The sequence below is a fragment of the Neophocaena asiaeorientalis genome, unplaced genomic scaffold (genome assembly GCF_003031525.2).
Source record: "Neophocaena asiaeorientalis asiaeorientalis breed wild unplaced genomic scaffold, Neophocaena_asiaeorientalis_V1.1 scaffold150, whole genome shotgun sequence".
Taxonomy (NCBI): domain Eukaryota; kingdom Metazoa; phylum Chordata; class Mammalia; order Artiodactyla; family Phocoenidae; genus Neophocaena; species Neophocaena asiaeorientalis.
Genome location: NW_020176571.1, coordinates 21,098,857 through 21,125,281, shown reverse-complemented (window position 1 = coordinate 21,125,281; position 26,425 = coordinate 21,098,857). Strand labels below are relative to the sequence as shown.

Genomic DNA, 26,425 nt, shown 5'->3' with positions numbered 1-26,425 from the left:
AACTGTCGCACCCCAAGCCTAGCCCCTCCTGGGCGGCTCTCTGGCGACCGCTTCCCGGTTCGGGGATCCCGCCGCCCCTCCAGCACCACCCCCGCGTTCGGTCAGCGGGCGCCACTGCTTCCCGGGCGGCCGGGCCCCACCCCCTACCCTGGTCCCCCTGCCCCGGCCCGGCTCCGCCCCAGGCCGCCGCCGCCTGATTGGCCTCCGCCCTCTTGTCCCCCGGCTCCTCTCCTCCCCTTCGCCCAATGGGCACCACCACCTGGTCCAAAAATTCCCCCGAGGGAACCGAGGGGCTCTGCAAGCACCAGCTCTGGCCGGGCTGCGGGGACTGCTGCGGCTGGGTGCGGAGCGGGGAGGGTAGGCAGAGGGGGGAGCGGAGGAGGGAGGAGGAGGAGCAAAAGGTGTTGGAGAGAAAACTTCTAAAAGGAACAGGAAACTTGCCTGGGAGGCGGCGGCGGCTGCGGCTCTCCGGGCGGCGCACGTCGCGGGGTGTCCGGAGCTGCAGCGCCGCTCCTGGCGGCTCGCCAGGCGCGGGGCAGGGCTGAGCCTGACACTTGATCCCTCGGGCCGTGCCCGCCGCCGCCGCCGCTCTGGGCGCTACAGGCGGGCGCTCCGTTCCTCTGCCGCGGCGGCTCCCCGGAGAGGGCGGCGAGGGCGCAGAGAAGAGGAGGGACGTATTCTTCGGAGCATGAAGCAGCATGTCCGATAAAATGTCCAGCTTCCTCTACATTGGGGACATCGTGTCCCTGTACGCGGAGGGCTCGGTCAACGGCTTCATCAACACGCTGGGGTAAGCCGGGGCGCGGGCTGAGGAGCCCTGGCGCTAGGGCCCCTAGGAACCCATCCCAGTCCCTCGTGGCGCCGCCGCGTGCCCCGGCGCCCGCTCCCGCCTGGGGTGGCCGGGAGGCAGGGCAGGCTCTGCGCCCGCGGACAGCGCCGTGCGCTCGGCTCGCTCGCTCGCAGGAAGCTGCCCATAGAGGCAAGACTTTCTTTGCAACTTCGTAATCTCAAGCTCAGAGACGCATCTGAAAAGGAGGAAGTGATTCAAAAGACCGGAGACAGGCCCGGTAAAGAAGTCTTCGTTGGCTTCTCCGTGGGTTGTTTTGATTAAAAAAAATTTTTTTTTCCCTGTGAAACAAAATGCCTCCTCTTCCCCATCTTTGCTCGCCACCTCTCTCAAGCCCTTGTCCTTCAGGGCCGGGTTTGTAAAACCAGTCAATAAAAGTCCGTGGCCTTGGACATGAAACTCAGGCGATGTGGCGAGCGGGAGTGTGGCTTTTCCCTGCGGGAGGAGCTCACCGTCCCACTTCGCTGAAGTGATTTCCTTTTGGCCTTGACAAACGGGGACTCGCCCCGCCTCGGGGGCAGCCTGGGGGCTCCGACGGCCTCCTGGGTTCTAGAACTCACACCTGATTTCTCCCCTCCCCGGGCCTTGGCCCACTGAAATGCTCAGCCTCTCCAGGGACTCGGCCAAGTGCAGGGCTCTTGAGATTGGAGTTGATTTACGAATGGGGGAAATAGATATATAAACATAACCGTGTGCTAGATGGTTAAAGAGGACTTCCTTGATTACTAGTATATTCTCTCTGTCCTGATTGTAAATACCAGCTCGCAGTTTAAACGCACACTGACTGCACTCTATTTTGATGCGTACATTTTGTTGTTGTTACCGCCTGGTCTCAGTAGCTAGACTCCCCAGTCTTAGAGAGTTCAGGCTGAGAAACTGGTGTTTCCACTTCGGACTGGTCAGTTTTTTCTGCTGTTAGGTTTTAGGGCACATGACTTAACATGCAGTGTCCCTGGACGGTGGCTTTGAGCCGTGCCATTAATGGAGTGGTGTCTACCCCACAGGGGACGTGGACGTCACCAGAACTTCCCCAGTTTCTGTTATTTGTGCATCTCCCTCAATGGGTGAAAGAAGGGAGGTAGGTTTAACTTAATCCCTTTAAGATCAATGTTAAGTGAAACTGAAGCATGGAAGAAAAGAATAGCCGTGACAGGTGCTTTTGTGCTGGGTTTGTAAATCATAAGCTGCCATTTGTTTCCCAGAGAGTTCTTAGTACAAGGTCAGTGTTTGGGCTTCCCGCAACATTTTGCAGATGGACTCTGCTTCACCTCACCCTTCCCCTCTGTAGACTCTCTAGGTGTGTTTAGCCTGGTGGTTGATCAGGAAGGGCTTGGGGTCAAATCCCGGCTTCTCTGCCTGTGAACCTTATGACCCTGGGCAGGTCACATAATTGCATCTCAGTTTCCTCACTCATGGTTACTACCTCGTAGGATTGTGCTGAGGAAGAAGTGAGTTAACATAAGGTGCTTAGCACAGTATGTGACGTATGAGCACTTGTATTAAGGGTTAGCGGTTGTAATTGTCACTACGTAGGTGGCTGTGAGTGACAGTTACAGTCGTGGACAAAATAATAAAAAGGATTAGGAATAGAGTATAAAAGCTAGTGAAATAAAAAGACATGTTTTTGTAGTGTCTTATTCAGCAAAGGTATGTGTTTCGGTCACTACATACTTTAGCAGTTGTGGAGTCTGTCCTGCTCATTTTGGAGAGAGAGAAACCTAGGGGAAGAGAAATGAAGTGACTTACCTGTGAAGCAGAGGAAGGACATTAATGCCAAAAGCTGGAACTATAACCCTGTCTCCAGACTCTCAGCCAAGTGTGTGTTTCCTTGGTTACACATCATCTTGAGAAAAAGAAGCTTTAATGTAGCGTATGTTTGTATAAAATATTTATTCATGTTCAACATTTCTTGCTGGTGTTTTGGAAGTTGAGTTGCCTTAGAGTGTGTTTGTGCAGTATTATTTTTCTGTTGACAAACTGATTCTTGTTGAGCTTAATATGACAAGACCTCTGTGCAGCTCGATTCTAAGGTGAGGACGGATCGTTGGAAATGCTGCTGCTGGTGAAGCTTGGTGCTCTGATTAGATATTCTTTTTCTTTAACTCATGGAACTACGTTGGCCTGAGAGTTTTAGTAGTTACAAAGCTGGCAGGAGCCTATGTTCATGCCACATGAAATGTTATCTAGGCAAAGTAGCATCACCTACTTTGTTAGCTTAGATGACAACTGGTAGATGTTTTACTTTACACGTGTGTTTTAGGACCATGAAATCAAAGCAGCATTATAGTTTTTCATTATACTTTTGTAGGCTCATTATACACCTTTTCTATCAAAGACAGAGTACATACTTCAAGTTGAATTTCTTTGCACTTCTATAGTTGGAGGTCAGTTGTCCAAGGTCTGTTGCTAATTATGACCTTGTTCATATCATTTATTCTCTTTTCCTGTCAGCATGTCTTTGTGGAGAGTAAGAGAAAGAGTATATGATGCCCCTGCCCCTGGGGTATTATAAAAGTGAATGAAAGAGACAGAAAGGAAAGAGCCCATTTTTTTTTAGAGAGTTGCTAGGAAACTCCACATTATGCTTATATTTTTGTGGGCCTTAAGTTTTTTCAAAGTTGTGTGAATTGTTAAAGTGAATCAGAGAGCTCCATTGGAGACACTGGCATTGTATCTATTTAGCCAGCATAGTTCGTTCCACTGTAATATTAAAAACTCAATGGAAGAACTAAAAACGAGGCTGCAAGTTTCTGATTTCTATCTTTGCTGTTTATCTATTTGACGCTTTTGGTTGCATGATGGTTTTTCAAATTCACCTTAGGAGATAGTTAGTGAGAATGGAGTTTACAGCATTACAGGTAATTCATACGTATTTATTTTTCTGCAGATAAATTTTCTCTGATTTTAGTATCTCGTGTATAAATTTGTTTGGCAGGATGCACGTTGTTATTATTGGCTTTTGGGAATTTTTGTAATAAGGTCATGAATTTTTCACCTGAAAAAAATCACAGTTTCACTCTATTAGAGTTTAGTAGGCCCTTTTAGAGGCCCTTCCAACTGGAAATGTAGGAAGCTTTTTGTAGGCTCTGTGACCTAGCTTTTAAGTTTGATATCTCAGTCTGAGGAATTAGACTGCTCCGGTTGCAAAGACTTGCATTTCCCTTTTTTCCCCAGTTATCCTTTAACCAGGATTTACCTGACGTTTCTGAACCCTGAGTTATTGCTAAATGAGGTAGAGTATTGTTCTCCCAGCTTGTATTGGTGCAAAAGGGGCCTGGTTTATGTTTTCTAACTTAATTTTTCATCTAAAGATCTATTTAGGAAACACTTATCTTGACTTAAGGAAAACTGCTTTAAATCCTGTTGGATGAAGATGGTGAATATATTTTAAATAAACAATTTTTTTTTGTACTGTACATTTTAGGGTTATGGTTTTTATTTTTCTTTTAAAAGAGAAGGGAGGGGGCTTCCCTGGTGGTACAGTGGTTGAGAGTCCGCCTGCCGATGCAGGGGACACGGGTTCGTGCCCCGGTCCGGGAAGATCCCACATGCCGTGGAGTGGCTGGGCCCATGAGCCATGGCCGCTGAGCCTGCGTGTCTGGAGCCTGTGCTCCGCAAAGGGAGAGGCCACAACAGTGAGAGGCCCGCATACCACACACACAAAAAAAAAAATAGAAGGGAGGACTTTTGGGATATGTTGTGCAATTTCAGATGCGGTGTTACTTTTGTTTTTTCTTTTTCTTTTTTTATTTTTATTTTTAAATTGAAGTATAGTTGATTTACAATGTTACATTAATTTCTGCTATACAGTGAAGTGATTCAGTTATACATATATATACATTCTTTTTTTAAATATTCTTTTCCATTGTGGTTTATCACAGGATACTGAATATAGTTCCCTGCGCTATACAGTAGGACCTTGTTGTTTAGCCATTCTATGTATAAAAGGTACATCTGCTCACCCCAACCTCCCACTCCGTTCCTCCCCCAACTCCCTCCCCCTTGGCAACCACCAGTCTGTTCTCTATGTCTGTGAGTCTGTTTCTGTTCATTTCTGTCATATTTTAGATTCCACTTATAAGTGATATCACATGTTATTTGTCTTTCTCTTTCGAATTTACTTAGTATGATAATCTCTAGTTGCATCCATGTTGCTGCAAATGGCATTATTTCATTCTTTTTTTATGGCTGAGTAATATTCCATTGTATATACGTACCACATCTTCTTTATCCATTCATCTGTCGATGGACACATAGGTTGTTTCCATGTCTTGGCTATTGTGAAGAATGCTGCTATGCACATAGGGGTGCATGTACCTTTTTGAACTAGAGTTTTGTCTGGCTATATGCCCAGGAGTAGGATTGCTGGATCATATGATAGTTCTATTTTTTAGTTTTCTGAGGAAGCTCCACACTGTTCTCCATAGCAGCTGCACCAACTTATATTCCCATCAACAGTGTAGGAGGGTTCCCTTTGCTCCATACCCTCTTCAGCATTTGTTATTTGTAGACTTTTTAATGATGGCCATTCTGACTGGTGTGAGGTGCTACCTCATTGTAGTTTTGATTTGTATCAAATGCAGTGTTAATTGTCCCTTCCCCCTTCCTCCATTTCTTTATACTAAGATTTACTTCCTTGGTCATTGACACTTCTGACACTTCATATTTTGGGTATATCAACTTGACCAATGGTCAGGTACCACACAGTGGGAGTGAGCATGGCAGAATTCCCAGGACGGGCGGGACAGTAGAATCAATAGAAAGTATACAGTTGTTTCATTGTCTGTTCTCCATGTGGTTGAGAGGTTAGTGAATGACAAGTGTGCACGTGTGTGTGTGTGTGTGTGTGTATGCACATCTGTATACATATGTTTAAGTGATTGTTGCCTTTGACTTGCGGTTTCTTTTTGGGATCTACTAAGAATCAGCACCCACTAATTAAGGTCTGAGAAAACACTCCGGTGACCCCCCATTGGAGCAGTGACTGCCAAGTATCATGATAGTGTTTTACCAGAGTGGGAAAAGATCAGGGCCCTTATTCTTAATTACTACTTGATTGTGGCCAATTCAATGCGCATTTTAATTCCTTTGTTTCCATGTTCAACAGTAGACATCAGGTAGGGGGATGGTGGGTCACACAGTTTATAATTCTGACTTAATTCCTTAGATGGATGAATAAGACATGTTTTATTTTTACCAATTATAGTCCTTTGAATTTCCCTTCCTGATCTTTTTTCTGCTTAAAGTTTTAATATTTAAATGGTTGCAGATTTGATTTATTATTATTTTTCTTATTTAATTTTGCTATTCTTATCATGATTTGAAAAATCGTTCCCTTAGTAGGACTGTTTGATCAGTAGAGAGTCATAGATGAAGCAAGGAATGGTTGTAGCCAACTTTTATATTTGCATAATTTGTAATTTATCTTTAGCCTCTTCTAAACAGAACCCCTCCAAGTAACAGCATTATTTTCTGCTATAACTAGGTATATGAACTTAGCTTTGTTTTGGCTAGGGCATATGTTACTGTGATAAAAGTGTCTAAAAATCTATTGAGTATTTGCATGTGTGTTTAGTGGGGAGGAAGAAGACAGTATAATCTTGAATATTGAGTTGTTCTGGAAAGTCTAAGGGTTAGTAGTGTCATGTTATGGAACTTTAAATCAGCTGGAGTACAAAGACAGTTTCTGAAGTGGTGAGCATAAAGTCTATTTTAAGCTGAAAGGTCCACCATTTCTTAAACTTAAGTCATTCTATAAACAACACTGCAGCTTTTAGACCCGCTCAGTCAGGTAAACAACCATCCTTCCTTAAGTACCCCTGATCCTTGGCTTTGATAGAAAGAGAATTCAGAAGCAATTGCTTGGCCTCATTCTAGATTTAACAGAGGTTTTTTGCTTAAAATTTTTTTTTTTTGCGTAGGTAGCACTTTTCACAGTCATGTTTCCCCTTTGGAACTGTTCTTGTATAGATAGCGTGTATATAACTTACAGAATATAGACAGATTACTTTAAAACTTTAAAGTTAAATTCAAACTTTAAAACTTAAATTCCAGGCACAAGGTGTATCTTCATATATAAATACAAAGGAAGTAACAGTGGTCTTCTATGACAAATTTCTAGCATAACAATAGATTGAATTTTACTCCTTTTTTTTTTTTTTTTTTTTTTTTTTTTTTTTGCGGTACGCGGGCCTCTCACTGTTGTGGCCTCTCCCGTTGCGGAGCACAGGCTCCGGACGCACAGGCTCAGCGGCCATGGCTCATGGGCCCAGCCACTCTGCGGTATGTGGGATCTTCCCGGACCGGGGCACGAACCCGTGTCCCCAGCATCGGCAGGCGGACTCAACCACTGGGCCACCAGGGAAGCCCTTTACTGAATATCTTTGAAATGGATGGATTAGCCCTCTCAAAATTCAAATCAATGATTGGTTAATAATGTTACTTTATAGTTTATTCTGACACAAACCTATAGAACTCCAACCTTGAATTAAGAATAAATTATCAGTTTATTCAGAAAAAAATTTAATCATAAAATTGAAAATGTGTCCTCATCATGAATCCAGTCTATGGACCTTTCCTGGTGATGTGGTTTATGCTGGAGGATGCTGCAGACTGAATCATTGGTTCACCTGACTATGAGCCCTGACTATGTTTTAGGGATACAGTATGAAGAGATGCCAGATATTGTGCTATTTTAAATTATTATCTCAAAAACTCAAACTTCCTTTGAGAAATCTGTGGTATGACACTTGACTAGAATCTATGGGAAACTAAAGGCATTTGATAGTTTTGCTCTCACAGTTGTAAATGCCACAAGATCAGGAACTGACTCTGACTTTATAATCCTTGTATGCTCAGCACCTCACACAATTCCTGGTAAATGGTAGGCATTTAATAAATATTTGTGAAATCAATGTAGTCATTATTTAGTAATGGAGACAAGATTGGTATTGAATAACCGCAACATAAAGCAATTCTTTTCAAATGAAGATGATTAAAAACAGTATTCATAGGGAAACAGAGGAGGATTCTTCCTCTGGCTGGTATGACCCGAGGAGGACTTCAAGGAGGAGGTGGTATGTAGCTGAACTTTGGAGGATCATTAAGATGGATATTTATCTCAAATCTATACCCATAATTTGATCATATATTCTTGGTACTTTTTTCTTTTACTAAAAAAATTGGTGAAGTTTTATTGTTCAATTTAATAGCTCCAGAAAAGGAAGGAAACAATTTGATATTATTGAGATATGCAAAGATAGAAGAAATCATCAAAAAACATATTTTATGCTTATTTATCAAATGTGAGAGCTTTAAGCTTGACTCAGACCCTCTGAGTTTATTTGGACTGCCTTCAATCCTTGTCATGTGTGCTGAGTTTACTGAGACCAGAGATGAAGAGGGCAGGATATAAAGCCCAGAAACTTGGCAATTTTGGGGGAGAATTTTACAATGTTTCCAGCTCCTTTGCATATTCTGTTTTCACTCCTTTCCCCTTTATTTTTCCTTAGCCCCAGTGTTTCGTAGTTTTTCTTCATTAATCATGAACTTCAGTAGTCTTCTAGATCCCTGGAAGCTTTGGCATTAAGGACAACTTTCCATCTGTAATAAAATAGTTCTAAATATTTTTGTCTCATAGTGCCTGTGACTATTCAACACACACACACACACACACACACACACACACACTCTCGCTCTCTCTCCCCCACTTGGCATAGAATACCCTTCTGGTATGTGTGCAGTACACCATGCCCTCATTTCCTTTTGGTGTTTAACAAGCGATAGAGGCCACAGATAGAGTCCCATGAATGCCGGGAAAGATTTAGGAAGTAAACAAAGCATAATCTACATTCGTATCTAAATTCTTAATTCAAGCACATGTTACTGAGGTTCTATCTGTTAAAGTGTTCAAGTCATTGTTAAAATGTCATTATAAAAATCTCTGTGAAAATTACAAAATGCTGGACTTTTATATGTTAGTTATCCAAAAATTCCTCAGTGGAGTCTTAGAAAAAACTTAGGTTTTTAATTAATTCCTAGATATCTAGCTCTCCAAGACCTTGTGGTAATGACTGATTATGAAATAGATATCATAATATCTAGCTCTCCAAGACCTTGTGGTAATGACTGATTATGAAATAGCCACTAGGAGCAGACACTACTGCTGTCCGTATATCTCCTGTTTAAAGAGGATTCTGCAAATTGTGTAAGGAATTGATGGATCAGCAGAGCTAAATATAAGAGCTCAAACAAACAAACAAACACCCAGCAAAAAGAACCTGGATTAAAAAATTCTTGATTAACTTTCTAGCGGCAAATAGAAGTATTATTTGTAAAAATTTCAGAGAATAAATTGCTCTCCAACTCACCTTTAGTTAAATTATTTGAAAGCCTCGTACTGAATTGTCTTGGAACTCTTGAAAAACAATCTATAGTTATCCCTTGCTATCCCAGTTCTTACTGTGTTGTCACAAAAGCTCCAGAGATTTGGAAAACAAAGGACATTTGCATATCCCTTTGCCCATATGGATAAAGCTTAAGAGTTGAGTATTAGAACTAAGGTTCCGTTGTTTGTAAGAAACAGAAACCACCTTTGGCCAGCTTAAGGAAAGAAGGAAATTTATTAGTATAAAGATACTGGAGGAGCTCCAAGAAATTGAATGATGAGCTCAACAACTGAGCATTAAGAAAGGCAAAACCCAGTGCTGCTGTGGGCATCTCAGTAGCAGAACCTTCTCTCTGGGTCCTGCCATTTACATGACTAGGATACAGCAATTTCCTATACTCTGTATCTCTCTTCTTTTTATTATTATTTTTTAATTTTATTTATTTATTTACTTTTGGCTGTGTTGGGTCTTCGTTTCTGTGCGAGGGCTTTCTTCTAGTTGCGGCAAGTGGGGGCCACTCTTCATCGCGGTGCGTGGGCCTCTCACTATCGCGGCCTCTCTTGTTGTGGAGCACAGGCTCGGTAGCTGTGGCTCACGGGCCTAGCTGCTCCGTGGCATGTGGGATCTTCCCAGACCAGGGCTCGAACCCGTGTCCCCTGCATTGGCAGGTGGATTCTCAACCACTGCGCCACCAGGGAAGCCCAGTATCTCTCTTCTTAACATTGAAAATACAGAGTGATAGAATTTGGCCCCTCTTGGATTATTCACTTATGTCCATAAAAGAAAGTCGTGAGGCCAGATCTGACTACCAGGGAGATCCCTGTAAGCAGGGCTCCGAGTTTTGCCTGCTTCTGGGGCATTGTGGTAGGGCAGAAGGAAAGCACAGAGGACCTGGGCATGAGCTGAGGTGTTGCCGCTTAGTAGGTAATTTAATAGTAACTTCTTAGCACCTTTTAAAATAAATTATGGTAATATACATAACATAAACTGTACCATCTTATTCATTTTTAAGTGTAAAATTCAGTGGTGTTAAGTGCACTCGCAATATTGGGCAACCATCACCATTATCCATTTTCAAAACTTTTTCATCATCCCAAACAAACTCTTTATCCTTTTTTTTTTTTTTAACCATCTTTATTGGGGTATAATTGCTTTACAATGGTGTGTTAGTTTCTGCTTTATAACAAAGTGAATCAGCTATACATATACATATGTTCCCATATGTCTTCCCTCTTGCGTCTCCCTCCCTCCCACTCTCCCCATCCCACCCCTCCAGGCGGTCACAAAGCACCGAGCTAATATCCCTGTGCCTTGCGGCTGCTTCCCCCCAGCTATCTACCTTACTACGTTTGTTAGTGTGTATATGTCCATGACTCTCTCTCGCCCTGTCAAAACTCACCCTTCCCCCTCCCCATATCCTCAAGTCCGTTCTCCAGTAGGTCTGCGTCTTTATTCCTGTCTTACCCTTGGTTCTTCATGACATTTTTTTCCCTTAAATTCCATATATATGTGTTAGCATACGGTATTTGTCTTTTTCTTTCTGACTTACTTCACTCTGTATGACAGACTCTAGGTCTATCCATCTCATTACAAATAGCTCAATTTCATTTCTTTTTAAGGCTGAGTAATATTCCATTGTGTATATGTGCCACATCTTCTTTATCCATTCATCCGATGATGGGCGCTTAGGTTGTTTCCATGTCCTGGCTATTGTAAATAGAGCTGCAATGAACATTTTGGTACATGACTCTTTTTGAATTTTGGTTTTCTCAGGGTATATGCCCAGTAGTGGGATTGCTGGGTCATATGGTAATTCTATTTGTAGTTTTTTAAGGAACCTCCATACTGTTCTCCATAGTGGCTGAACCAATTCACATTCCCACCAGCAGTGTCTTTATCCTTTTGACAATAACTCCCCATCGTCTCCCCCACCATCCACCGTAATCCCTAGTCTAGTTGCTGTCTATGAATTTGCCTATTCTAGGGGCCTCATACAATATCGGTCCTTTTGTGTCTGGCTTATTAATTTACTAAGCATAATGTTTCCAAGGATCATCCACATTGTAACATGTATCAGTACTCCATTCCTTTTTATTGCTGAATAATATCCCATTGTAAGGATACAGCACATTGTGTTTCATCACAATTCATCAGTTGATTATCATTTGTGTTGTTTCTATTTTTTGACTATTATGAAAAATGCTGTGATGAATATTTGTGTACAAGGTTCTATGTGGACATATGTTCTTAATTCCTTTGGGTATATACCTAAGCAGGGGAATTGCTGGGTCATATAGTAACGTATTTAACATTTTGCCTCAGCCTTTCCTGTTCTCCTTACCGTGCTTTACCTTTTTTTACATACCATCTTATTACACACAGTATAATTTACTATTTATTGTGTTCATTGTTTATCATCTGTCTACACTGGTAGAATGTAAGCTCTTTGAAGGCAGAGATCTTTTGTTTTGTCACCGAGCATCTCAAGTGCTTGACTCCATAAATATTTATTGAATGAATATTTGTTGAATTAAGATATGCATATTCTCAAATCTTTAAGTAGCTGTTAATATCAATCCCTTTCTGGAAAAATGTCAATGTAATTGTAAAGTCAGTGTAATTGTTCTTATTAAATATTTTGAGAATTCATATGGGTAATTCTTTTAAAATGGATGAAGGTTGTCACTGGATTTATAGTGCCATTAAATCTTGCTATACTAGGTACTTTTATAATCTCTTCGGTCATATCTCTGCACCTACCTAGTCCAACATGTGATAAAACTTACAGGCTGGAAAAAGTAATATATGTAGCCTTATTTAATGATTTGTATGTTATAGGCAAATTAAAGTTAATATTTATGAAAGTTCAATTTTGTTTTTAATGTGTGCAAAGAGTTGAATTTGTAAGCATTTTGTGAGACCATTTCTTAATTTCGATCAGCCCTTTCTCTTAAAGGATAATATATAATACATCCAGGGAAATATTTTATACTTTAACAGCTATCAGCAGAAAAGTTTAGTTGGAAATAATTTGCCAATTTGGAATCAGAAAGTAATTGGGGAATTTATAGAACTTTAGAAAAATAGAAGAGGGCATACAACAACTTGTCATTTTTATTTTTGAAATTTAGGAGTAAGTGTCTGGAAAGGGATAGGCATTTAAATATAGGTGGAGGAGAACAAATGAACGGTATTTTTATTTTTCATTACTTTATATTCTTTCTATTGACTAAGTCTGTTTTAATGTGCTTTGCCTCAGTCTTACTCTAAAAGACATGTTTGGTCATTCTCTAAGAACCTGAAATTCTCCGGTGTTGTACTCTTATTCTTGGAATCTTCACTGGTAGCGGTGTACAAATGAGAACTTGTCTGAGAGCATATCTGCATATAGGACAGAGAAATAAAGTGAAAAATATAGATATGTAAAAGTTACACAATAATAATTTAAAAAAGCAAAACAAGGTCGTTCTATTCCCTCTAGTTCTAACATCCACTATGATGTTTAAAAATATAATATCTTTAGAAAATAATTTTGAGATGAAAGATACAAAATGTTATCAGAGTCCTGCTTCATTTCTATAACATCCAGATTAATCCTTTGGAAGTATATCATACCAAGTAAAGAGAGTGACTTAAAAAATCTCACCCAAATCACCAAACACAGTTACGTTAGGGATCCAAAGTGAGTTAATGATTTAAGGACTAGTTACTTGTGTTTGGCTAAAGTGTTCAATGTCATTGCTAGTATCAGGGACATAACTACTTAAAACACTTGCATTTCAAGTAGATTTTTGGTTTCAGCCATGTTTTCAAAAAGGGTAATTTCAGTCTTGGTTTGTTAAAATAGGCAGGGAAGGTAAAGGACGGAATTTTGTTGTATTGAGGACTCTACTTGTGGCTAGGAATGGTAAATACTATGACATTTTAAATCAAATCAAGACTCGTTGATGGAAGTGTTAGTTATCTAAAACTTTACTAAATTAATCCATTGCTAGGGTTAATAACAAATGATAAAGGGCCTTTATTTACCTTTCTTCCCTATTTACCTGGCAGGACATGATTTAGTAATTGAGTTCCAATTCTAAATCCATGTCAAGAATGAGTCTCCTTTCCTGGTCAGTACAAATGAAGTCATTGTATCTGTCAGGGTGAAACCAAGTACTTATTTCTGAAGTCTTGGCTGCTAAAGAATCTCTCAGAACTGGCTCTTAAAAATGATCAAATTGCAAGTCGAAAAACACTTTGTTAATTACTGGAGAATCTGAATAAAGAATTGTTTAAGTAAACTGACATGTACAAGTCTTGAGAGGCAGTAATTACTTTGGCAACAAGATATCCATAAATTTATACCATTAACATTTTCTAAAGAGTAGATCAACATTTGTATTGCACATTTTTTTTCAAAATAGAAGTTATAATAAACTTAATATCAACTGAATCATTTAGTTTGAACTGTATTTAATTTAGCAAAAAATGTATATTAATTTTTATTTCTGTATCAGAGATTGCTAGTTATTCCCCCAAATTAATTTTTCCCTCTTCCATACTAATAGAAGTACTTGAGTTTGTGGATGCTCAGAATAAAGACCACGTTCCCTAGCCTCCCTTGTAGCCAGGTGTGGCCTCAGACTATAATTTGTGGTTAGGTTCTTAAAGGAGAGGTTTACTCTCCTCCTTCCTTTCCTCCCTATCCAGTCCCCATTCAGCTATTTGTAATGTGGCAGGGAAGAAGCCACCTTGAACCATGTGGATGAGGCCAATACTTCAGGAATAATAGAATATCAAGAAATGAACCTGTTCTCTGGACAACCTCAAATCCTGACTCTACTGTATTCGAACAGAAGATGAAACTAGATGGGCAGACAAGGACCAGATCATGTATTCCCCATTAGGCAGTGTGAGGCCATTGATGGATTGTTAAGTAGAAGAATGAAATAATCAGCTTTTGCTCTAGGAAGATCAGACGGTGGTAAAGAGAAATAGAAGAAGGCTGCAAATGGCAGGCATGGGAGGAATCAGGTGATACATGAAGGCAGCCTGAATCCAGCAGCTGGAGTTGGGAATGAAGAGTAGCTTGTCATCAGAATCATTGAAAGGGCAGTATCTTTGTTTAGTGTTTGCCTTTAGACCCCAAAAGATTTATGAATTAAAATATTCATTGTTGCTTTATTACTTTAAAAAATGGAACATATAGACTTGAAAGAAGTTTCCCCTTCATTTGCTTACAGTTGGTTAGAATGTCATTACGCCCGGTATGACTTCAGGCTTTCCATGGTTCTGGGAAGAGGTACAAGCCTCGTCTTGTACCATATTTCCATCCTCTGGCTCTGTTTCAGGCATAAGGGCTTTTTTCCCTCCTTTTTAGTTGCACAAACATTCTGAGCTCCCTCTTACCATAGGGCCTTTTCACATGTTTGTTTCCTCTTTCGATTGGTTTCCCCTCTTAACCCCCTACGCCTTTCACCTAATTAATGCCTGTTTATCATTCAGATTTCAGCTCTGTGATACTTCTTTTTTATTTTAATTTTTATTGAAGTCGAGTTGATGTACAATGTTGTGGCAATCTCTGCTGAATGGCAAAGTGACTCAGTTATCCACATACAGACATTCTTTTTTTAATATTCTTTTCCATCATGGTTTATCACAGGATATGGAATATAGCTCCCTGTGCTATACAGTAGGACCTTGTTGTTTATCCATCCTATATATAATAGTTTACATCTGCTCATCCCACACTCCCAGTGCTTCCCTCCCCCACCCCCTTCCCCTTGGCAACCACACGTCTGTTCTCTATGTCTGTGAGTCTGTTTCTGTTTTGTAGATAGGTTCATTTTTGCCATATTTTAGATTCCTCTGTGACACTTCTGCAGTGAGCTTTTCCTGATCTCCCTGACTGTGTGAGCTCCCTTGGCTACATATATGCTCATACAGCACCATATTTGTTTCCTTCAGAAAATTTATCCCAGTTGTAGTTTTAATTGTACTTCTATTTATAAGATTTATAAGATTATTGGATTATGTATGTTTCTCCCACTAGACTTTAAACTCTGTAAGGGCAGCAACTGTGTTGTGTACAGTTATGTCCTCAATATCTTGCACAGTGTCTGTCACATAACGGGTATTCAAGAAATATACTGAACAAATGAATATTTTAGCATGATGGTTAAGAGGATGAGTGATTCAGACAAACCTGCTTTCAAATTATGGCTTTACTCCTTCTCATGGTATGATCTTTGGAAGTTACTTAATATCGAGAACCTCAATTTCCTTATCTGTAAGGTGGGATTATTGCCTGGTTTGTAGTATTGCCATGATGACCAATGGCAGTTAAAATATGTAAAACACTTAGTAAGCATCAGGCCCTTAGGCACCTAAGTGTTAAATAGGTGGAAACCATTATTATTATTATTACTACTACTATTATTATTATTATATCTGAAAAATCAGCAGGAGTCTCTTTGGAGGCTTGGCCAAGTTCATATTGCATTGATTTAAAAGTTCTGCTGTATTATGTTTATAAAAATTTGCAGTAAACCAGTTTTTCAGCTGGTATTTGTTTAGTAGGCTATTCAAAGGCACTCCGCCTTATCTATTGTTTATTTTGTTTATGGACCTTTTTTTTCCCCTTCCTTACTTTGATAATGCATACTGCTAAACTGCAGGCACTTATAATTAGCTTTTCTTAGTGGTTTGATGCATGCTATCTTTTTGATGTAATGCAAACACCCGAAGTGTATCAGCATTAGTAATAACCTTAGAATTGCTTGGCATATATATATATATACCATATCTTCCTTGACTAGAATTTTCAAGTCTTGTTAAATTTTAAAGCCAACATGTTATTTCAGTTGCTAAGATTTCTTCCCTACTGGAACATAGCGGTAAAAGGAAACAGTTTTGTTTTATTTATTGAGACAAAGCAAATGTTTGCTTTGGAGCCATTAGAATGGATGTTTTGCACAAGTTTCCTACTGGCCAAGAATTCCTGCTAAACTTCAGTGACTGTTAGAGGGATTAGCAAAAACATTTATCTAACTTGGATAATGAATCAGTTGACAAACAAATTGGTCTAGGACAGTCTTGTCAAATTTTAAACAGTGACTGATCAAATGATAATGGTTACGTCTCTTTAGAATGCTAATGAATTTTAGACAAAATCCTAGGGATATGAAAGGCATAGAGGGTGTATCTTACTCCTGCCTCTTAGATATACCTAATGAACAAAAATTATCCAGGCTGTAGCCTTCTTTTGGTTATGCCATAAAAGGAGATTTTACTATTTTCTAAATCTTAGTGTGTATATGTACACAAACTATCGAAGAACTCTTAAAAATTAAAGCATTAAAAAACACTTAAAAAAACTTTCTTTGCAAACTCTTGTTAGAAAATTTCTCTCTGAGAAGCTGTTTCCTTTCAGTTAACATAAATTCCTTATGGTGCAGTTTATGCCAGTTTGTTATTTGTAGTCATATTGGACTAACTACTAATGCATGGGAGAAAAGTGCCACATTCCTTGTTATGACAGTGAATTAGTCAATCTGAAGACCATTTATTAACCAGGATTTTTTTGGTTGCAAGAAACGGAAAACCCAATTAGAACAATTGTCAGCAAAGAAGAGAACTTTCTGGTTGAGGTAGCTGAAAAGTCTATGCATAACATTGTTATAGACTCTCTCTCTTTATCCTTGATTCTGTTTTGTCATCAATATTAGTCCCATCCTCAGGCAGGCCTTCCGCCTTTGGTGGCAGCATGGCTGCTAGCAGCTTCAGCCTTAGCATATCCCATCCTCTTACATCCAGAGCTGAATAGAGAGTGCCTCATTTCCTCAAACTCTAAAAGTGCTGCATTGTTTGTTTGTTCTACTTTTGTGACTAGGCTCATAGTCTCATCTTCAGCCAAACACTGTGGCCAGAGGAGGGGATGCTCTGATGACGGAGGTGACGTCATCATGCTCTGAGTGGAAGAAGAAGAGCCCTTCTCCATTCTTCTTTCAGGGCTCAGTTGCCAGAAGGAAGGCATTGGATGCTGGAAAGGCAAAGACAACACGTGTCCGTTGTAGCCAGATAGGATCACCCCATGGCCTTCACAAGCCATGTTTCCTATGTCCTATGTCAGGTTTTAAAATATGAAGCCCTTAATTATTTTTGGTACTTATATAAGGCTATTCTCTTTCCAGTTTACTAGTTTTGGGCTTAATACTAACACTGTTTCAGGCGGAGCCTACTGCCTGATGCAAAGTAGAATTGTCTAAGTACTTTACATGCCGCAGTAAAGCCTCGTTAGTCTGGTCTGGTCTAAACTTTTCTTTTAGCATCAGCTCCTGAAGGAAAGCATTCTGAGGATGTCAGGGGTGAGGGTCGTGGTGAAGGGTCAGAAAGGGAAGGCAGCATTTTATTGTAATGTTGATGCAAAATAAAAAAGGGAGAGGAGCTTAGGAAACAAACTTTTTCAAAACGTGTACACTATTCATAAGTATATGAATAAACCTCCTTCGATAAATGAATCTCATCCATGAAGGTATATGATTTGAGCCTCTTCTCACAGTAAATTTGATTGTGAATATATTTGCTTTTAGTTTCAATAGCTTTTGTTTAGACGCAAGTAGCTTATCCACTTTATGCAATGATTGTGGCCCCTTCTGTGTACACAGTGTACAAGAATTAATTATTATGATGGAGATGTGTACAAAGCAGGCTGTAATATAAGCAGGATTTAAAACACAAAATTTAAAATTGAAAAATTATTAATTCCGATATCAAAATTGGAAAATGTTGTAGCTAAAATGCTTTTAATTAAAAATTCCTTCGGTAAAACAAATATTTACTGTGCCAGAGTTAGATTTGAATTATAATTCCTAATTAATGTGTTAATATTTGAAATGTATGTAATATTTAGATCTTTATATAATATTTAGAAAACACACAGTAAATTTTTCTAACTCTTAAGAGTCAGTGTCTTCAACTTTTTTTTTTGGTCATATCTTAAATATTTAAAACTTGGGTCCATCTTGAACTATTGAACAAACTGGTTGGTTATGAAATGACTGTCTAAAACTCATATTTAATTTCAAGGTTGAAGTCAAACCATTGAATAAAAAGATGTTTGATACTGAGTTTTTAAAGGCAATGTGGATTTTGGAAAGAGCTGTTTAAGTGCTTAGATTTGAATTCTAGTCTACCCTGAAGAGGTTGAGAACTTGGACAAATCATTTAATCTCTGAATTCAGTTCCCCATCTTTAAATTGGGAGTACTATTAATACTTGTCTTCTGATTCTCAGTGGTCCTTTGGGAGTAGGAAATGATGCTATACTTGTGTGAGTATTTGGAAAGCTCTACTGGTACATGCTGGATATATAAAAAGTTAGTATTAGAGTTTAAAAATTTAAAAAATTCAGTTTATTGAAACTAAAAAAGTTCACACATTTCTCCCACTTCCTACCCCCCACCTCTTGCAACTACCAATCTGTTCTATCTGTGAGCTTTTTTTTTTTTTAAAGAATCCACATATAAGCGACATCATATGACATTTGTCCTTTTCTGTCTGACTTATGTCACTTAGCATAAGGCCCTTAAGGTCCATTCATGTTGTCACAAATGAAAGATTTCCTTTCTTTTTTATGGCTGAATAATATCCTATTGTATATATTCATTAATATTTTGTTTCGATAATATTCCATTTTATGTGGTATATTCCACAGTTTTTCTGTTCATCTATCAATGGACACTTAGGTTGTTTCCATATCTTGGCTATGGTAAATAATGCTGCAATGAAATGGGGTTTATATATCTTTTCAAATTAGTGTTTTTGTTTTCTTCAGATATATACCCAGAAGTGGAATTTCTGGATCATGTACAGTAGTTATATTTGTAATTTTTAAGGAATCTCCATAATGTTTTCCATAGTGATTGCACCAATTTACATTCCCAACAGCAGTGCATGAGGGTTCCCTTTTCTCTACATCCTTGCCAACACTTGTTATTTCTTTGTCTTTTTGATAATAGCCATTCTAAAAGTTGAGAGGTGATATCTTATTGTGGTTTTGATTTGTATTTCCCAGATAATGAGTGATATTGAGCATCCTTTCATGTACCTGTTGGCCATCTGAATGTCTTATTTGGAAATAAGTCTATTTGGGTCTATTGCCCATTTAAAAATTGAATTTTTTTTTTTTTTTTTGCTATTGAGTTGTATGAGTTCTTTGTATACTTTGGATATTAACCCCTACATATATGATTTGCAAATATTTTCTCCTATTCAGTAGGTTGCCTTTCATTTGTTGATAGTTTCCTTTGCTGTGTAGAAGCTTTTTTTTTTTCTTTCAAGTTTTATTTAAAACTTCTTATGTAGTTTCCATCCCAAGTCACAATAGAGCCATGATTTCTTTGGTTTACAGTACATTTCTCCAAAACCTTTCATTAAAGTGTACCCACTCTGAAAGTGTGCCATGCATACGCTGCAGTGTTTTGTACCTCTGCCATACTTCAACACATCTTCCTTTATCATTGATATTCCAGTTCAAAATAGTATTGGAAGGCTTGTGTATGCTTTTTATTTTTTTTTAAACATCTTTTTTGGAGTATAGTTGCTTTACAATGGTGTGTTAGTTTCTGCTTAGAAGCTTTTTAGTTTGACGTAGTTCTGCTTGTTTATATTTGCTTTTGTTGCTTTTACTTTTGGTGTCAGATTCAAAAAATCATTGTCAAGAGTGATTTCAAATAGGAGCTTACTGCCTTTGTTTTCTTCTAGGAGTTTTATGGTTCCAGGTCTTACGTTAAGTCTTTAATCCATTTTGAATTAATTTGTGTGTATGGTGTAAGAAAGTGGTCCAGTTTCATTCTTTTGCATGTGGCTGTCCAATTTTCACAACACCATTTATTGCAGAGACTATCCTTTCCCCATTGTATATTCTTGGCTCCTTTGTCATAAATTAATTGACCATATATGTGTGGGTTTATTTCTGGACTCTGTATGCTGTTCTGTTGATCTATGTGTCTGTTTTTTCCCCCCAATACCGTACCGTTTTAATTGCTATAGCTTTGTAATAGAGTTTGAAATCAGGGAGTGTGATGCCTCCAGCTTTGTTCTTTCTCAAGTTTGCTTTGGTTATTCAGGGTTTTTTTTTTTTTGTTTTTGTAGTTCCATATAAATTTTCAGATCGTTTGTTCTACTTTTGTGAAAAATACCATTGGAATTTTGATAAGGATTACACTGAAACTGTATATTGCTTTGGGTAGTATGGACATTTTAACAATATTAATTTTTCCAATCCATGAGCACAGAATATCTTTCTATTTATTTGTGTCTTCAATTTCTTTCATTAATGTCTTGTAGTTTTCAATATACAGCTCTTTCACCTCCTTTTTTAAATTTATTCTTAGGGTTTAAAAATTGATAAAGTCATAAAGAGGTCACCTAAACCTATTTATTAGCAACAGTTGAATCATATTACACATTTTAATATCAGTGGCTTATTTTTCCAGATTTGCTATAACTGTAAAGACAGGAAAATGTCTCCCCTGCGCCAGTGATGCAAATAAAAAGAAAATGTTGAATTAGTTACGTAACTCAGTATTTTCTTGATTTATTTTGTGTTTATTGATAAAGAAACATATTTGGAAAAGAGAAATAATTTATACTAGTTATATACATAATTAAATATCTTGGATATTTTGGATAAACCACTGTTTTAGGCAGTGGTTTTAAAACTACAGTCCAAATATCATCTAATTACAATTCAACAGATCTGTCATGATATTTGGAGTGACATTAAGGTAGCCTACCTTATTATTTTTTTTTAACCTTGAAACATGAGAGAAGAGATGAGACATAGATTTAAGATTTGTTGATTTTTAAAAAGAAATCTAGTCAAGCTATTTCTTAAAATTGTAATGTTCAGGGAAGTTTAAAGGGTGAAATACTAAGCATAGTTATGTGTCTACATCAAGGTATTCATAAATGAAAGGAAATGTAACATTAAGTGAGGGAAAATAAAGCATTTCCTATCACATCCTTACTGTTCCTGTTTTTAAATTACAGGCTCTTTAGAGAAAACTTTAGCTGCTTAGCAATTCTTTAGGCCATGGATGGAATACTTATGAGTCTGGCCTAGTAACAACCCCTGTACTGCCAAGTTCTTGGAATTTAGATTTTCGACAGTCAGGGAAGAGGCTTTTGATTGGTTTGTGAAAAGAAAGGAGGACTGAACATCCCTGTGGTGCTGTGCTGAAGAGAAGGGAAGAATTAGAAAGGGTGGGCGCCGGGGAAGCAGCAAGTCCCTACTGTACGGCTTTTTTACATTCAGAGAGCATTCAGTGGTTTAGAATTTGAATTCAGCAGGTGACTGAAGAGATGTCATTTCACTGATTTAACACCAAATATAGGACTCTCCAGGGGAAAAACTATAAGGCTTTTGGGGGACCCTTTACTGTAGGGACTATCCATAGAATTACTTTGAGAGAGAAAACTAAAAAGGGAATGGGGTGATTTTACTGGTAATACTAAATCTTGGTCCAGAGTGAATCATGTGCCTTTTTCATAGACTTTCTTCAGACAGGACGAAAACAAGGGCCAAGTGCGATGGTGAAGGTTTTTTATTCTTCATGATTTCGGGTAATTTCTACTCCTCCTGGCAGCAGTTGTCAGCATCTGAGTCCTTCAGATGAGTCCTTCCCGTGACAAAGCCCTTAGTGTACAATCCAGAGCCAACACACAGTTGCAGAATCGTTTTGTCTCCTAGTGGATGTACTTTTTCCATGTAATTTGTTGTTACGAATGGTTTGTGACTTAATGTGCAAAGCTAAAAACTTAAAACAAAAAAGCTGAAAGTTGTATTGGTTTGTGGGAGAGATTTTGTTACTAGATCTACATTTGTTTCTTAGAGGATGTCCAATAAGATAGGGTAACCATGGAGGTTTGTCTTTTTCTTCTTGATCAGAAGTTTGGTTTCAAATCATCAGTTTGGCAATTGAGCCCTAAAGACGGTAGCTCTAAAAGACAGTTTAAAAGATACTTTGAATAAATTGTACTTAATATCTGTTTAAAGCTTGACATTATGAAAGGGAAAGAATGAGAGAGACAGATATAGATAGGGTATTAAGGGGAGTGTGGGTTACCTAAAGACTGTAGTTGGTTTTATTATGGAGCAAAGTGGTTGCTGGCGACATTGTTTGGTTTTCTCTTACCTCTCCAGGGGGGAAGGAGAGTTGTACCATCTTGGAGGAAACTGGGAAATCTTACCAAAATGTCAATTGTTGCTTGTCCCTGGGAGACCTCTTTTGGAGAAGAGTGAAAGTAGCGGGTCCCTCGTGAATATGAATCAGTGAATTATTTGGGCAGGATAAAAAAATTCATTGTGTCCATTTGATTTCTTGGTCTTCAGTTTCATTCCATAGGATGGCAGGAGGTTGAGAAATGAGTTGTTTTGCCTTGAAAAGGAATCTGCTTTTGGTAGCTTAGATGTAGGAGCAGCCAAAGTGAAAGCCACCAGATCACATTCTTTTTTATTTTTTTTAAAATTTATTTTAGAACTTTATTTTTTTAATACAGCAGGTTCTTATTAGTTATCCATTTTATACATATTAGTGTATATATGTCAATCCCAGTCTCCCAATTCTTAGGGACAGTTTTGGTGAGAAAATAATTGTAACGAATCAGCTGCTGTTTAAACATCTCTAAAGACTTCTTTTTGAATAAGGGAAAGCAGTGACCCTGGTTCCTGTTTTTTGTGTTTTTTTTTTTTTTTTGTCTTTTTATCAGATAGGAATCTGATCAGTATCAGTTAGAAGAAAACCATTTTTCAGATTAAAGGAGATACCTTTTCTTTTGGGTCTAGGAAATGCAAGTGTGAAACATAGACAGCCTGTCTATAAAAGGAGTTAGAAAGTAGGGCAGAATATTCCCATCCATTCAGATGAAGGGCAGAATGCAGAAGATGATAACCTTCCTTGAGCTTGTCTTTGGAAAATGATTTTCCTCATACTTAAAATTCTAAAGATGAGGCATAGGACTTCAAGAGAAACTTCTATAATGGTAATTTCCCCTGTGATTTTTGCTTGTTGCAACTTGATTGCTCTTTAGTATGGTATTCATTTACCACATGGAAACTTCCAAATACAAATTATGTTGCTACGGGAGAAGAAAAAAACCCTGGTTATTAATGATAACAATATTTGTAAGCAGGGCCCTTTAAAACAATGTGGGCAGAGGGGATGGAATCTTCCTTTTAAAAAGAGATGTGTAATTCTTTTGCTTCCCATCAGTTTTAAAAAAAGTTATCGAGCTATATGTTAGCCATGAACAGCTTCCCAGGAATATGAGACTGTGTTATCTTGAGAGGATCTATTTTATCCTCTGTTCCATACAGCCCTTAACTGAGGTGCTAATTTTTGAGATACTCTCCAGCTTATTAGGGGTTGGGGCAACCAGTTACTAGCTGTTAGTTGTGTTTCCACAGAAAAAGGAATTAGCCTCATGGTATATTTTCAAGGAGAGTGATATTTCTGTGAAATGCCTGCTGGATAGAGTGTGTCTTCTTTCAACAAAACTAGGCTAAGGTTAAGATATGAGAATTTCCGTAAGAACTTTAAAACATCTTGATCCTAAGGTATGCTTATGTTCAGAGAGTTTTTCTTAATCTTTTGGGGGGTCATCTTCCCCTTTGAGACGAAAAGAAAATTTATGTTGCAACTTCCCATGAATATATACAAACATAAGAGTTTACATATATTGAGGGTGTTCAAAACTCCCTAAAATCCACTCCCACCCAAGCTTGGGAGCACTTGTACTAACATGTAATAATGGTCCTTACATGAAGACATAAGCTCTGGGTTTGGTCTGTCTTGTACTCTGCTGTTTCCCCAGTGCCTAGGACCATGCCTGGCTCGCAGTCAGAACTCAATGGATATTTGTTGAATGAATGACTCAAGGACAAAATGAACGTATTTTATTTTTGGTTATGTGGCTAGTCTGGATTTTCTGGTTGCTTATACTTCCTTTATCAGTTCTTTACCAGCTGTGTGACCTTCATGGCTACATTTATTTCTTTTGCAAGGAACAGAAACCCAATGTGTTTAAACGAAATAGAGGCTTTTTGGTATGCATTTCCAGGAAGTCCAAGAGGAGGTGCTAGCTTCAGGTACAGCTAGAATCAGGGGTTCAGTTGATGAGACCAGGATTTTGTCTTTTTCTTCACTTTTTTCCTCCTTCTAGGCTGTTTTCTCTGGTAGACTTTTGCCACCCATGGTGGGGAAAAATGATTCCTGGCAGTGTTAGGCATACACTTTCCCTCACAATGCTTGATCCTAGAAGGAGATTAAGACCGCTCCCCTTCCCATTCATTCATTGTTCATATCTGCTTCTGTAAAGGCACTTTGGCCCTGCTGGGGTTGTGTACACTCTCTGGACCAAGTACTGTGTCTGGGGGGATGGGAGAAAGAAGCGCCAGCCTAGGTCTCTTCTTTTTTTTTTCTTAAATATATTTTTATTTTTATTTTTTGTTGCGTTGGGTCTTCGTTTCTGTGCGAGGGCTTTCTCTAGTTGTGGCAAGCGGGGGCCACTCTTCATCGCGGCGCGCGGGCCTCTCACTATCGCGGCCTCTCTTGTTGTGGAGAACAGGCTCCAGGCGCGCAGCCTCAGTAGTTGTGGCTCACGGGCCTAGTTGCTCCGCGGCATGTGGGACCCTCCCAGACCGGGGCTCGAACCCGTGTCCCCTGCATTAGCAGGCAGATTCTCAACCACTGTGCCACCAGGGAAGCCCCCAGCCTAGGTCTCTTACCCTCCCTTGGGTGGCAAAGGGGTCCTTTTGGTTCTTAAGCTCTCCTAAGAGTTTTAAGTGGGAAATGGAAGTTCCTAAAAGGGTAAGTGGCAGAATAAAAAGTAACATATGTCTGAAGCACCTATTCTATATAATTAGTTCAATCTAAGGTTGATATTGTGGTCTTAGGATGTCAATGGGTCCCTTACTGAGCAACTGGTTTTCTGGATGATATCACCAAACGCACTTACGTCCTCAGAGGAAAGACTCCTATCTTTCTTGCAGAATTTTTAAGAATGAAGAGAATAAATACCAACATTAACTAGGCGAGCATTAATAGGAACCTTGTGAAACCTGTTATAAATCAGAGAGAGCTTCTGTCTTCAGATTGTAGAGGCAGTGATTTGGATTTGCGGTACGTGACATTGTGTTCTAGCTTTGGCTTTTTATTGGCCCTCTGGTGCCTCCAGAAGGGTATCAGCCTGTGCTGAGCACACTGTGCTTGGCAGGGCTCACAAGTGGAAGCAGTGCAGTTGGCTCTGGGTGGGGAAGGAAATGCTTTAGAATATGAGGGTATTGTTTGAAATACTATTCCGTATATTTATTTCAATTATAATTTCTTTTTTAAAATAATTTTTATTGGAGTATAGTTGATTTACAATGTTGTGTTAGTTTCTGCTGTACAGCAAAGTGAATCAGTTATACATATACATATATCCATTCTTTTTTAGATTCTTTTCCCATATAGAGTATTGAGTAGCGTTCCTTGTGCTATATAGTAGGTCCATATTAGTTATCTATTTTATATCTAGTAGTGTGTATATGTCAGTCCCAATCTCCCAATTTATCCCTCCCCCCTTGGTAACCGTAAGTCTGTTTTCTACATCTGTGACTCTACTTTTGTTTTGTAAATAAGTTCATTTGTACCATTTTCTTTTAGACTCCACATAGAAGTGATATCATACAATGTTTGCCTTTCTCTGTCTGACTTACTTCACTCAATATGACAACTCTAGGTCCATCCATGTCCTGCAGGTGGCATTATTTCATTCTTTTTTTATGGCTGAGTAGTATTCCATTATATATATGTACTACATCTTCTTTATCCATTCATCCGTCAATGGACATTTAAGTTGCTTCAATTATAATTTCAATGATTCTTTCTTGGACATATATTCTGTTCAACATTGGCTTTCCAATAATGCATTTTTTTTTAAGGAGAAGAGGAATGTTTTCTTTCTGTAATTATCATGCAAGTTTGAGAATAACTTGTTGAGGAAGATTCAAATGCATTTAAAATCTTAAGATATATTTTGATAAGATGGTTTAATTTTGAAATGCATAACGTTCTTAATTTTCTTTTGGTTCATTGTGAACCCGTGCTGAGCAGGAGACTATTAAATCCTTGATGCAGTGCTAACTTTTTTTTTTTTTTTTT

The 26,425-nt window shown here is 38.7% G+C and overlaps 1 protein-coding gene across 3 annotated transcripts in view; it reads left to right on the top strand.

Annotated features, from left to right (window-relative positions):
• The first annotated feature begins 381 nt into the window (after window positions 1-381).
• Window positions 382-26,425, top strand: part of ITPR2 (inositol 1,4,5-trisphosphate receptor type 2) — a 520,017-nt gene continuing 493,973 nt past the window's right edge. For all 3 annotated transcript variants that reach the window (XR_003001564.1, XM_024733221.1, XM_024733219.1), the window contains exon 1: window positions 382-790. Coding sequence is in view for 2 of the 3 variants with exons in the window: in XM_024733221.1 (XP_024588989.1) it covers window positions 699-790 (92 nt within the window). In the remaining variant the exon portion in view is untranslated. The remainder of the gene's footprint in view (window positions 791-26,425) is intronic.